Source organism: Rhinatrema bivittatum, chromosome 14 (genome assembly GCF_901001135.1).
Source record: "Rhinatrema bivittatum chromosome 14, aRhiBiv1.1, whole genome shotgun sequence".
NCBI classification, from domain to species: Eukaryota; Metazoa; Chordata; class Amphibia; order Gymnophiona; family Rhinatrematidae; genus Rhinatrema; species Rhinatrema bivittatum.
Genome location: NC_042628.1, coordinates 12303336 through 12318434, shown reverse-complemented (window position 1 = coordinate 12318434; position 15099 = coordinate 12303336). Strand labels below are relative to the sequence as shown.

At 43.9% G+C, this 15099-nt stretch overlaps 1 protein-coding gene across 1 annotated transcript in view; it reads right to left on the bottom strand.

Annotated features, from left to right (window-relative positions):
- Positions 1 to 422: 422 nt before the first annotated feature.
- The window catches only part of MAD1L1 (mitotic arrest deficient 1 like 1), an 841854-nt gene continuing 827177 nt past the window's right edge, over positions 423 to 15099 (bottom strand). The window contains exon 17 of the mRNA XM_029576301.1: positions 423 to 930. Coding sequence (XP_029432161.1) covers positions 826 to 930 — 105 coding nt within the window. The 3' untranslated portion in view covers positions 423 to 825. The remainder of the gene's footprint in view (positions 931 to 15099) is intronic.

Sequence of the window (15099 nt, the reverse complement as noted above, 5' to 3'; positions counted from 1 at the left end):
GCGTGGGGCAGCAGTTACCACCTTTTAATAGAAGGCTCGGGGATTACTTCCCTTAACCAAATAGCCTTGACGCTTTTGATGCAACTCCCAACATTGCTCTCCACTTCAATGGCAAGGGAAAAGGGGGGAATTGGATTCAGACAGCAACCAACAAGGGCACGGACATTTATGGTCTGAGGTACTGATAAACAGGGGGTGGATAACCTGTGCTCCTTATCTCTCCGATTGTTGCTCTGATGAAGGCTACGTCTAATTTCACCTCACGGTCTTCCCCATTCGTTGTTGCTATTCCCCCATCAGTTCAGTTTATTTGATTTCTGTATCGCAGCTCTGTGATCCTTGTCCCAAGTCTATAATTCATATCGCTAAAGGCTTAAGTGTGTGCACAGATACTAATCAAAGCTCTGGTTCACAGTTTAATCTCTGATGTACGCCACAGATCTTCTTTTTTTTTTTTCTGCATCTTTGGATATCTCTCCCTGGGCTTTGCCTTAGCTCTCGCAGGTCTATCCCAGGTCTATTGTATTTCTCTGATACCTCTCCCTGGTTGGTCCTATTTCCCCTAACGTCTGCTCTGATGGAATCCCTGTCTTTGATGCCCTCGGACTTCCCCCATCTTGATGTCTGAGGTGTCTGTAATAGTCTCTGGCCCCTGATGTGTTCCTTCTTCCACTTCCTTCCTCTGCTCGTGTTTGCTTCATTGCATTGATGTCTATGCAGTGCCTGTGAAGATGAATCCACTTTCCCTTATCTATCCCAACTCTCTGATATTTTATCTTTTTTTTTTTCTTCTTCTTCTCTTTGCAGTTCACGTTCCGGGCTCCCTCATGCCGAGTCTACTGGGTCCTCCAAAGACCAGCAGGTGGTGATTAGACACTTCAGACGGCATCCATGGTTTCTATTGGAAATAGTTCTTTTAGCTACATCTGCCTAGAAAAGAAAATCAAGCAACAGAAACAAAGGTAAGCAGCCAGCTTTTAATTCAAACCGCCCCTGGGCAAGATTATCAATGCAATTTTAAGAGAGAACGAATAGAACCAAAGTGACTTATTAGAACCAGAGTTAATGAATGGCAAGAGATTGGAAACTTCATTTTTTTAAGGACTTAGGCACATGTCCATAATACACAAAAATGTTCTAAAAAAAAGTCATACATTTTTATTCCTCGCAGAGATTCCTAGTGAATCATTCCAGAGCCAATTTCTAAGCTGGCTTGAAGGGAACTCCGATTCGGACCTCTGCTGCTCAGGTGGACTGTGCTTGGGGAGGCTGCGGAGGGGCATTCACTGCCCTTTAGGGAGGGAGAGAGAGTCCCAGCCGTTGCAGACCAGAGACCAGGGATGTGCGGGGGGATTAGTTTTTAAATTTCATTTTGATGGTGGGGATAGCTTTCTGTTTTGGGGGTTTTCGGTTTGGGTTTTTATTTAAACCATTAAATAGCTGGTAAAAGCCTCCCGCCACCACACTCTATTTTACCCCCATCTACAGTCAAAAAGGGGGCACGAGCGACCCCCGAGTTGCTCTCCTTTCCAGTGCAGTAATCCAAAATGGTGCCGGATGACCCACGGCCACCACAATTTTTGCAGAATGGGGCCAGGTCAGCTGTCGTCGTCGTCGTGGATTACTGCATCAGCAGGGCAGGCTCCGGGTGCAGGAGGGCTTTGAATGGCTTTTTTATTTTGCTCTTCTTTTTGAAGGGGCGTGAACTTTTTAAAAGGAAATGAAATGGAAAGTTTTATTGCCAATGAAATCGCATCCCTAGCGGGGGCGCCTATTGGCTGGTTCAGTGGCAGACGTCTGCCGGGTTCCAGAGGGAACTGTGATCCCTGCCTTTCAGTCAGAGGATTACTGCTGCAATGGCTCGTCGGGAAGAGGTTAAAAAGCAGAGGGAAATCCTCAGTAGCTGCAAACAAGGGCTCATGGTAGCGTAGTCTCACTAAGGGGGCCGGTTCCAATGGTGTCTGAAATCCAAAAGGAGCAGGACTAAATTTCTGGACCATAGGCAGCCCTATGACACGGTCAAGTCTTGGGCACACGACTTCTTTCACAGGAGCAAGCAGAGAAATGATAACACTCACTACTGCAGAGACCCAAGGGTTAGTACTGGAGGATCTTGCCCTACCTCTGCAGCCTACTTTCATACTCAGGGGGGGTAGTACAACGTGGGGAAAAATTGAGAAAAATAAGCTTCATTGCTGACGACCGCCTTTCTGTGCAATCCAGCCATAGACCATGTAAATATTATTATGGTAAAAACAAATTCAAATCGAATAGCGCGGCTTGCGGTTCTTTTAGGGGAGCTGCGTTATTTGATTTGCATAGTTTAGCGTTTTTAATCAGCTCATTTAAATACACATAGTGCCAGGGCCAGATTTACATGAGGTATTTGAAATACCTGGAGTTGTCCCCGCATTAGACCATTTACCACGGCTTACTGATGAGCACCTAAGACTGATACCCGCATTCTCATTTTGTTAATCAATTCTCCCATTATTTTAACTTTATGTACAATGGTGTGATGAACTCATTTATATGAGAAATATGATGCATCCCTGTGTTACATTATAACAGCTCCATGTAAACAGTTGTTTACATCTATGCAATCTTTTTTTCGAAAGTGCGAATAACAGCTCATAATAATCATCCCTTTTTCAATAAAGAAAAAAATGGTTACATTTAAGTTGTTGATTTTGGAAATCTAAGTTATGCCTCTTAAATCCTGTGAAGGTCCAGGCAGCAGCCATGTTTGGAAGGGTAACCACAGATTACATGAAACACACGGGATCCGATTGGTCCAAACTTGCCATGATGTCATGAATGACATCACACCCACTGCTTGCTAAGGCATCTTGACACTTGTTGTCCAACGGGAACGCTGTCTCTTAAAGGGCCAGATGTTGTTTGGCAGCTTCTGAAGATATTTTTGCATAAAATAGTTTTACAGGCAGAACTGTATGCCATTAGTACAAAGGAGTAAAACAAAGTATGTTTACCATCTGACAGATTTTAACAGCCCTATGACTTATCATTGCATCCATCCTTTAGTGGCTGAAAAGAAGTTGTGACACTGGCAGATGTGCACAGAGTACAGCATATGGCATGAAAGTCACGTTAACCAAGGAATTATAATAATGATCCTATTGTCAACGTATTGCAGTGCACAATGTTTGAGATACTCGGCCTTCATGTGAATTTTTACTGGTCACATTACTGATTATTTATATGATAAGTGGATAGTCTTAGCAATCAGGAACCTGGGCTACATGGTGTATTTCATGCACAAAAACTGCTTCCTATTCTGCTGTGAGGAGGTGTTGATTACCTTGACGACTGATATGCTAATTTATGGTTCCTGATTGGCCGAAGCTCTCTTCCTGTCACTTGCAGCTCAGAACCAGTGAACCCTTCCTCTGGGAAGTGTCCAGGGTTATCATGCTTTCCTGCTGGATTACCCTTCCCTCCTGCTGAAGGATGCCAAACCAAGAGGGTAATTTACTAACCCGTGGTATTTTTCCACAGAGGGGAAAAAATACTGTGGGAGCTTTGAAAGTTTCAATAACTGGGTACCGCAGCTCTGGAACCCGCACAGTATTTTCCCTTGCAGAAAAATTCCCCGGGAAAATGTATCACAGAAAAATTGCGCAATGATGGCTCCCTTCACTCAAGGCCAGCAGTAACCCTAGGCAAACCCCTTCCAATCTCAAACTCCCACTGGGGTCTTGTAAGAACCCTATCCTAGGCCTCCCCGCCTCCTCTGAAGGCAGCCCACAGGGCTTAAATAAGAAAAATAAGTAATAAATGTCACATGGTAATGGCCACTCCCCCAATCACCACCCTGCCCCTTTACCATCAAAATCCCCTCCCTCCCACTCTGCTCCACACCCATCCCCGAACCCTCCCAGGCTAGCCTTCAATATCCATGGTAGCCTAGTGGAGCCCGGAACACCCCCTAGGCTCTGATCCCTATGCCATCTACAGGAAAATGGCAATGGTTGACCGCATATTTAAAAAAAACCCCATCATGTGAAAGTACCCTGATGAAAGATAGCTACTCCTCCTGAGGCAAGCCGTGCTAGTTTATCATCATGAAATTAGCCAATAAGGAGCTGCTTTGCATGCATTTGCCACGCTTATGCATGAAAGGTGTTTACTGCACGATAAATGCCTAACGCGGCTAAGTAAATATGCCCCTAAATTTGAACATGCGTTGGTTTCTTTTTAGCAATTCACTTTTGTTAACGATACTAATAACCACTCTCGACAATAGTTTTAGGAATTCTGGAATTAAATGAGCCTGTCGCCATAAGAACAACTTCTTATCTGTACTCGTACTACAGGATGTGTTGATTTTCTTACACTGGAACAAGATGTGGATTATCATTTGAGCATTTCTTGCCTGTAAAGACTAGATAGAGATTGCTGTTTTGAAAAGGATCTGGCCAGCTAACTAAGGAGAGTTTTTAGCCTAACAGATCTTACTAAGGAAATAGCCAGCTAGATCTATCAGGCCGAAAATTGCCTCCATGCAGAGCAGCTAACTAGGCCACCGTATTTAGTCGCTTTTAAAGCAGGCATTCCATGTGGGTGTTTTTGGATTGGAGTAGTAAGCTATGCCTGCACAACTGAATTATCAAAATATATACATGGTTTCCTGCATAAACCCAGCTGCAGAAATGCTAGAGACATGATTGGCACTTATTTATTTATTCAAAATATTTATATTCCGCATATTCTGAAGAACATTGCTAAGCAGATTACAAATTTTAAGCATTAAACATAAAACAATAACTAAAATAAAATAAAAATTATCACAATAAAATACAGTCAGACAAAAAACTTTATAACATAGCAAAATTAAAAAGACTATGAAAATACTGCCTGAAATAGTAATGCCTTCAGCTGTTTATGAAACACTTTTAAGTCATCAATTGCTCGAAGGGAGTCCAGCAATTCCAGTAAGGGCCTGAGACAAGGCTCACCGCATCTCAAAAAAAGATATAGTTGCGAAGGAGAAGGTACAGAGAAGGGCAACCAAAATGATAAAGAGGATGGAACAGCTCCCCTATGAGGAAAGGCTGAAGAGGTTAGGGCTGTTCAACTTGGAGAAGAGACGGCTGAGGGGGATATGATAGAGGTCTTTAAAATCATGAGAGGTCTTGAAAGAGTAGACGTGAATCGATTATTTACACTTTCGAATAATAGAAGGACTAGGAGGCATTCCATGAAGTTAGCAAGTAGCACATTTAAGACTAATTGGAGAAAATTATTTTTCACTCAACACACAATAAAGCTCTGGAATTTGTTGCCAGAGGATGTGGTTAGTGCAGTTAGTGTAGTTGGGTTCAAAAAAGGTTTGGATAAGTTCTTGTAGAAGAAGTCCATTAACGGCTATTAATCAAGTTTACTTAGGGAATAGCATCAGTAGCATGGGATCTTCTTAGTGTTTGGGTAATTGTCAGGTTCTTGTGGCCTGGTTTGGCCTCTGTTGGAAACAGGATACTGGGCTTGATGGACCCTTGGTCTGACCCAGCATGGCAATTTCTTATGTTCTTATGTTCTTAAGAGTCCTTTTCATAGAAGGGACATCCAGTCAAAACTTCTCTTGAGAGCGCAAGACACATGACGATTAATAAACTTTTAATCATGAAGAAAGGTAACTTGGGCCCTTTTGTACCAGCATACGATTAGTGAATTTTCTAAGACAGATGACCCAGGAAGCTTTGGCTTGAAAAGCAGCTAAGTTGCACAGATACTACCTTGCCACTATCCATCTTAACAAAAATTGACCCCCTAAATGAATTCTATTCCATGTATTTTAAATCAAAATTTGTGGAGGGAAAACCAAGATGACACAGTTAATTTTTCTTGTTTTTCTGAATGGAGATAGTAATGAAAATCTGGAAACATACTGTAGTTTGGTCAAGATACTCTGTAAAGATAGGCAGACGATGATGAACGCACGAGAAGTCATGGATAGAAGAAAAATAATTTTAGCGCTGATCATCTGAATTTATGAATTCTCGTGTCTTAAACGGCCTCAATTATGAGGCCCTAGCAGGAATTCTGTTCATTATGCTACAAAGCATGTTATTGAGATACCAATTGAAGGTGTTATGTCATCCCAAAGTTATGTTATGTCATCCCAAAGTTAAATGTAAACTGAAGTGATTGATAACATTGTTACCAGAACCTCGGTATATAAAAAATGTTAAATAAATAAAATAAATAAATAAGGTCATGCAAACCAAGTCAACTTGCAGCACTTAAAAATATTTGCCACAGAATAGGAGATTCTAAATTTGTTTTGACAATTATCATATTGAACAGTTAGGGGACTGCATGCTCCAGAAACCAAATACTCATATATTAGAAAGACTGTCCATTCTTCTCTTTTTTTTTTTTCCCTTCCAGAATCAGCTATTCGGCTGAATCATGGCACAAATACCTTGTTCCTTTTCTACATGGAATGATTTCCTATACTCTCTGCTTTGTGATCCATTTTTTTAAATAATTCAGCTTAGTCTTTTTATTTGCATCCCATGCACGCACCAATCTTGTTCTTTCTAATATTGCAATAATAAAATCTCTCTCTTCATTGGGAGTTTCAGTTGAATGTGGCAAAATGAAAGGAACCTTCAGGATGTGGAATCTACCCTTGTAGGGCATTGCGGATGGCAGTGACCTTGACACTTATCGCATGCCCTCAGGACTTCAGAATGAAATAATGTACCAAGTGATGCCGTACAACACCTTGCAGCAGGGCTTCCAAAACTGAGGGTCAGGACCCATATGGGGGTCACAAGTGCCTCAAACAGCAATGTTTTTCAGGTGGAAGTCAGTGTGGGGCCCAGTGGCCCAGCAGGCTCTCACAAACCCTGCAGTGGTCCGGCCCTCGCATGAGTTTCAGTGGTAACAGGAAGCCTTGCACGAGGATGGAGTGGGGCCCACTGCAGGCTCTGTGAGCTCGCACTAACTTGCAGGCCCCATGCTGACTTCCACTCCTAATGTTTCTCCCGCTTGCCGATCACTGTCGGGCTTGGGTCTAGCCCAGAGGGGAAGGGAGAGGCTGAGCACGCATGGGCAAGTGGAGACTGACACTGCTTCATTCTCCTCATCCATCACTCAATCTGCCCCAAAGAAAAATGTCTCCCCTTTGTCAGCCTGCCTTCTCTTTTTTTTCACTAGCTGTCATCCACTTTTGATCCGGAGTTCAAAGGAAAATGGTGCCACTGACCCTGGTCTGGGAGGTTTGGAGGAGAGGAGGGGGTGTTTGAATGCAGGAGGGTTTTGAGGATTGGATCAGCTGGAGAGAAATCGGAAATGGGGGGGGGGGTGAGAGAGGGGGGAGGATTAAGAGATGCTGGGGGGATGGAGGAGCTGAGAGGGGATGGGTTGAGAGAGATGGGGGATGACAGAGGATCAGTTGGCATTTATAAGGAAGGGCTTGGGGGGGTTAAGAGAGAAGGTCCACTTGGAAGTTGAATAAGGGTATCAGCTGGAGTACAGGGAAGATTAAGGTGGACTGATTGAGGGGGAATGCACCCCTGCTAATTTGTTTTGGTCATCTTCTGGGGTCATGTGAATTCTGGGTAAAGGTTTGGGAAGCTCGGTCTTAAAAAAAAAAAAAAAAAGTAAAGTAGATAAAGAAACAGTTAAGTTTTCTCGCCCCACTGGTTATCCTCTAGGCCATCCTTGCTCAGATAACAGCTCCTAGCAGAAAGCCCCGATTAAGTCTCAAGGCACCGTAAAGCATGAAAGAAACAGAGCATCCATATGGTGTAATCAGACACCCAAAAGGATCAAGTCCAACTACAAATGAGAATCGTTTTAAGGCAAAAACGCTGCCCCCGTTAAAAGCACCTGTTTACATTTTCTATTGGGGAGGGGGGAGAGAACCATGCACGTTGTTTTTTTTAATATCAAATCTACTTGCATTGTTTTCCTCCCTGACCTATATATGCTCTTTCCTCGCGATCTGGTTAAGCCCATTGCCGAGCAGGGCAGTCCTTCAGGCATGCCCGTCGACCTGGATAAAAACGTGTTTGAAAATTTGGCCTCAAAATGATATAAAGCTGAGAACAAGCTCTTAACCGCCGAGACCCAGTCCTTCCAGACATTTCCTAGTCACCCCACGGACCCTGTCCAGAATTCTGGTCACCGTCCACTCTTCTTGCAGGGGCCGTTCGGGTGCGCCGAGCGAACCTGTCAGCTCGTCGCGGCTGGGCACCGCCGCCCCTTTTTTTTCCCACCCTTTCACGCTGCCATCGGACCACGCCCGAGCACTCGGCCGCGCTCGCCCGAGGATCTTAGTCGGCTAACGTAGCCGTGGAAGAAATGACAAGGCTTTAAATGCTGTCGGATGTAACTGTGAAGGCACAGTCCTCAGCCGATGGGATTTAGCTGTGGCTCGAGCCCATCAGCAGCATTAGGAATAGAATTCAATTACCGAGTACACGGAAACCACGCGGAGAAAATCACAGGGAGTTCAGCTCGCCGAGGTGCCGCAAAATAGAAACATCCCACTGCTCCCGTCTCTGATTATTTTATATAGTGTATCATGCAGGCAGAAATTGATGTTCCCTCCCTCCCGTCCTCTTGCCTTCTCTTTCATATTATCCTTCTTTTATATTTTCTGCTGCATCTTGTGCTTTCTCCCCATTGAGCTGCAGACCCATTCTCTCTCTCTTTTTTTTATTTTTTTTTTTTCTCTTGGCCGTTCCTGCCTGTCTCTTCCGTGCTGGCAATGCCCTGCCACGTCATCGCTCCTCTTATTTCTCGCCAGGGCTCCGGGAATAATGAAACCTGACAGACAGAATGCAGAGAATTCCGAACCAGGAAGCCGAGGGACCCATCATGTTTTTATCTGATTTTTTTTTTTTTTTAAATTTAAATATTCCAGTTTTTCGCACTTCAGAGCGGAATACGTTCAGGCGCTGTAGGTAATTCCCCGTCCCCGGAAGGTTTACGGTCTAAGGGCCTGATTCACGAAGGCTTTTCTCCCATTTTGCGATCTATGGGGAGGAAAAACCCTCATTGAATCCGGGTACTAAGAGGGTGAAGCGGCTTGCCCGAGGTCACAAGGAGCGGCAGTAGGATTTGAACCCTGGTCTCCCTGGTTCGTAGCCCGCCGCTCTAACCGACAGGCTACTCTACGAGGGCAGGTCTTTTAAGTCTCTGCCCTGCTGAAAGTGCCACTGGGCACTGCCACCATTCCTCTGCGCTCTCTCTCTCTCTCTCTCTCTTCCAGAGCCGTCTCCTAAGAAAAGAGCAACGATTTAAACATATGGGAGAACGTTTTATCTTCTGGGCTTCTGCCAAGTCTGGCAAAGCGACACAAGAGTGGCATAAAAAGATGAAATAAAATCCTTAGCACGTGATCTCTGTTTCAATCCTCTCTTTTGTGTTAAACAAAAAAAAAAAAAGGAGCAGCCGAGGTATCCTTGCTGCTGCAGTAGCTCCGATGCACATGGGCTCATTAATCCCTCCATTCTTAGATATTTTATCAGTCAGGGTATTCCAGTATCGCTTGTGTATCTATGGAAACAAACGCAGCAGGAATCCCGGCACAGGTGGAAGGAATTGTTCCTGCAGAGAGAAACGGGCAGCGCCGAGGACGGGGAAGGCTGACACGGAGTGAACCCAGGACGTGACTGATACGCACAGAGGTGATGTTTTCCTTTCTTTGCTTTCCGTGGCACAGCATCACCCGGTGTCGCATTTAATACAGCCAGCCCCCTTCCCCCGCCCATGGACATGCGGGGGGGCAATTTCACATCATTTAAATGCAACGTCCTTTAAGTGTCCAACGTGAGACCTTCCTGGATGCCAGCCAAATTGAGACTGAGCTATGCACTCGGGCATGTAAGAGAAAATCGGGTAGACAAAAGCTGTTAAGAGTGGGCAGGCACCATTTCCTCGTCAAATTCTCGTAACCTCTCGTTTTATGAATACTGACTTGCCTGGCTTCGCCAGTGCCTACGGCAGGGGATGGACACATCTGAGAAAATGGGCCTGCACGAGGGTCTCCAGGCCTTTGTTGCTCAGATGGACGGGATCACAGCCTGCAAAGATCCCAGTTCTGATTGAGCCAGCATCGTTGGTTGAGTCTTCCACATCATAGTATTATAGTTTTTACTTTTTAAACCAGCAAATGTCGCCACAACTCTTCTGTGGATGGAGCAGTAAGGGGAGATTTATTTATTTGTTTGTTTTTTGTGCTTTATATCATCTTTGCATAAAAATAAAGGTCAGCGAACCAGCGCTGGGTGAGAGCTTTCAGATTTGTGACTTGCTTCCGAGAGCTAAGCTCTCTTCATCAACTCAGAGCAGAAGGATGAACAGGAGAGTAAATTACAGGGTGTTTGACCTTTATTACTGCCTAGCCATGTGGGCTAACCTGCCAGCCACACTGTCTTTTTCTACATGCTGTTTTAGATTTTTATTTTTTTTATTTTTAATCCACAATCAAGTTCTGGGCCTCTCTTAAAGCCATCAGGTACTTACAACTCCTGTGACACTTATGACAAGCTCAGAGGAGTTCTTATGACAGCTAAGATTTCTGCATTCATTCATTTATTTATTTGATTGATATTCTGCCTTTCCGATGCTGTACGTATTTCCCAGACCTCAGAGACATTTCTAACCAAATCTGCTCTATATGTAGTGGTACATGTGGCCTACAGGGCCACAAACAGGCCTGGTTTTCAGGATATCCACAATAAATTTGCATGAGAGAAATCTGCATGCTGCCTCCTCTGTATTCAGATCTATCTCATGCATATTCATTGTATATATATCCTGTAAAGCAGGCCTGCCTGTGGCCACCCCTGATATAAAGCGCGGAGGACGTGACACGAAAGGGAAAGGGACTGGAGAATGAAGGAACACATGGACTGCTACAGACTTGAGCAAGCGAATTAAAATCTAGTGGGGAAAATCCACAGGATAGAGTATTTAAGAACTGGAGGGTCCTGAGCTCATAAATACAAGAACCTTTCCTTTAAAAGATGACAGAATTAAAACAGTTAACGGACGGGCCAGAGAACTGTCATTGATGCTGAAGTTAAGGGAGCAGCATGGCTGATTGCTATGGAAAACACTCTGAAACCCTGCTCACTCTTTTCAACCCATAATTGTAATTTTAGTTTAAAGAGGAGAAAAAAAAAAAAAGGTCAAATGCCAATATCAAGAGATTCTCTCTCTCATCCTGTCATAGGAAAAAAAAAAGCAAGCAATAACTCTGGCTTTAATTGGCATTATGTGCCTCGAGAACTATGGCAGACCAATACTGAATTTCATACACCGGGGCAGCAACTCCACTCCCTGAATGCTGCCAACAGCTCTGGTTTTTCAGGATATCCACAATGAATAAGCAGGAGAGAGAGATTTGCATGCACGCTGCCTCCATTTTCCGAACATATATCTCATGCATATTCATCATGAATAGCCTGAAAACCAGACACGATGCTCATCCCTAAAAATCAGTGCTGGCTAAATTATTAGCCAGACTACCCTGGGCGCACAAATAGCAAGGGCAAATCATTTAGACCAGTTAGATTTGGGAGAACTTTCCGCTGAAAATTTTTAGCCATTGAGATTTGACTGAAAATTCAATGAGAAATTACTACTTACCCGATAATTTCATTTTCTTTAGGACAGACAGATGAATCCAGAACCAGTGGGTTATGCACCTCTACCAGCAGATGGAGACAGAGCAAACTGACGTCACGGTATATATAAGCCCTGCAGTGACATCAGCCTGCCAGTATTGTCTTCAAAGGCAACTGTGGACAGACTAGCAAAAAACTTGATTAAAAACAGACAATCAGTACAGTATTCAAACAACAAGAAACACTGAGCTCAGACACAGAATATATTAACACTGGTCTAGGGACTGGATTAACACTTACCTGTAATCCCTGGAAACTCTTAGTCCTGCAGGAGGACCATAGCGGAATCGTTTGGCAGCCAAGGGCGGGAAGCTGGATTCATCTGTCTGTCCTAGAGAAAAGGAAATTATCAGGTAAAAGTAGTCATTTCTTAGTGTCCAGTCAGATGAATCCAGAAGCAATCCCCAGTAGGGCGATGCACATCCACCATCTGCTGGAGACGGAGAATACTGGCAGGCTGATGTCACTGCAGGGGTGTATATACTATGACGTTAGCTTTGCTCCGTCTCCATCTGCTGGTAGAGGTGCATATCCCACTGATTCTGGATTCATCTGTCTGAATGCTAAGAAACTAAAGATAACTGGTTTTCTTTGCTGCTCAGCGGTTTTTAAAAAATTTAAGCCGTAGGTGTTCACTGTAAAGCATTGACAGAGAACCCTGTGTGTATAACTCACTTTCCAACAATTTGTGTCTTGAACTGCAACGAGTTCCCATTCTTTTCAGCTTCTTGTTAAACCTCAGCATCTACTGGAACCAAATATTGAGCAGAATGTGCTGGAGAAAACAGTCTGAGGAGGATGATGATGATGATAAAACAAACATGTTTCCTCACTCTTCACATCTCACCTTTGTGGTTTAAGCTCCTCTGTCCTAGGCTGGTGTCTTTTCAGTGGCCCTTTATTACTGAAAGATTGCGTGCTCCAGCTGCTCCAGCACTCACAATGCTTGGCCGTACTTAATTTAAATATGCATTTTGTATGAGATCTACAATAACTGATTTGTCATTGTGGGCCTCTTCTGAGAGTTGAGGATAATTGTATTTAAATTGCCTTTTTCTAGCTTGAATGCTTTTCATCCTATAGTAAATAACATTTTAGAATAAAATATAAAGATCTAAACTATATAAGTTCCCTTAGTCCTGTATATACAGTATATTACAAAAATATCTAAATTGTTGAAGCAATATCTGAATCCCTTGATTAGACAGAAGTTTGGTCCCATGCCTGTGGTTATTAGTTCTGCCTTCTGTGAATTCTCTCAGTGATCTCTCAGCAAATTAGTTATTGAGTTGCTTGGACCACTAATCCCCTCTGATATAATATCTCTAACATTTTGGTCTACTGGTTGGATGAAAATCAAATAATGATACAACACTGCACATAAGAGAACAATTCCAAATGCAATCCATCATGAGCCTGAGATAGGTTTTCAGGCAATGGCCTCTGGTAAAGTACGACATAAGTTAATAGGTGCCATTCCCATGCGACAGGTGCTTTTAGCATATGGATCCCTACCACAAAAGACACACCATAAGGTAAGCAACTCTAACAAGCCCAGCCTGCATCTGGTAACACTTCTGCATAGTAAAAAGCACAACCTACGTTCTGTCTTACCTTATTGTACATTTATTATTGTTGCTAAGTGCCATAATATAATAATGGTGACATAAAAAGACCAAAATGGTCCATCTAGTCTGTCCTGCAAGCTTCCCAGGGTAGAAATTGCCGCTCTGTGCAGGTCACCCCCATGTTTCCCTTAAGGGTAGTAACTGCCGCTCTGTGCCGGTTTAGCTTTTATATTTATTCCCATCCTCTAGCTTTTTAGGGATCCACAGTGTTTATCCCATGCCGCTTTGAAATCCTTCACAGTTTTAGTCTTCACCACTTCTTCCGGAAGGGCATTCCAGGCATCCACCACGTTCTCAGTGAAGAAATATTTCCTGACATTGGTTCTAAGTCTTCCTCCCTGGAGTTTCAAATCGTGACCCCTAGTTCTACTAAATTGTTTCCAATGGAAAAGGTTTGTTGACGACCATGGATCATTAAAACCTTTCAAGCATCTGAAGGTCTGCTCCTCCTCTCCTCCAGGGTATACATATGAGGAGAGGTTAAGGAACCCGAATAAGTCATTCGATGGAGACCACCCACCATTTTGGTCGCCCTTCTCTGAACCGCCTCCATCCTGTCTCTCTCTCCTTTGAGATACAGTCTCCAGAACTGAACACAGTACTCCAGGTGAGGTCTCACCAAGGGCCTGTACAAGGGAATTATCACTTCTTACTAGGTATTCCTCTCTCTATGCAGCCCAGCATTCTTCTGGCTTTGGCTATCGCCGTGTCACACTGCTTCGTCGACTTCGTCATTAGACACTATCACCCCAAGATCTCTCTCCTGCTCCGTGCACATCAGCCCTTCACCCCCCAAAGCATATAATTCTTTTAGGCTACCACACCCCAGATGCATGACTCTGCATTTCTTGGCATTGAATCCCAGCTGCCATATCTTTGACCACTCTTCCAGCTTCCTTAAATCCTGTCTCATTCTCTGTACTCCTTCCGGCATGTCCACTCTGTTGTAGACCTTAGTATCATCCGCAAATAGACAAACTTTACCTTCTATCCCTTCTGCAATGTCACTCACGAAGATGTTGAACAGAACCGGTCCCAACACCAATCCTTGTGCACTCCACTTAACACCATTCTCTCTTCAAAGTAGGTTCCATTTACCATCACCCTTTGTCTTCTATCCGTCAACCAGTTTGTAATCCACGCCAACACTTTGGAGCTGACTCCCAAGCTTCTCATTTTGTTGATGAGTCTTCTGTGTGGGACCGTATCAAAAGCTTTACTAAAATCCAAGTAAATTACATCGAGCGCTCTTCCTTGATCCAGTTCGCTAGTCACCCCATCAAAGAAATCAATTAGATTCGTCTGACAGGACCTTCCCCTGGTGAATCCATGCTGCTTCTGATCGAGCAACCCACCATCCTTTCTTTCAGCAGAGTCTCAATTAATTTTCCCACCACCGAGGTGATGCTAACCAGCCTGTAGTTTCCAGCCTCTTCTCTGCTCCCACTCTTGTGAAGCGGGACCACCACTGCTCTTCTCCAATCACTAGGCACTACACTCTTTTCCAAAGATCTATTGAACAGGTCACATAGTGGACCCACCAGCACATCTCTGAGTTCCCTCAGTATTCTGGGGTGAACCTCATCAGGCCCCATGGCTTTGTCCACTTTCAATTTTCTTAGCTCTTCCCATACATTCTCTTCCATAAATGGAGTTTAGTCTACTCCACCCCCTTCTTCAGTCTTGATAACAAGTGACGGTCCTTCTCCAGGGTCTTCTTTTGTAATATTGCTATCAACTCCTGTTGACCCCAGGGATAGCTCTCTTTCCAAGGCAACCTATCACTAATTGCTTTCTGAAGT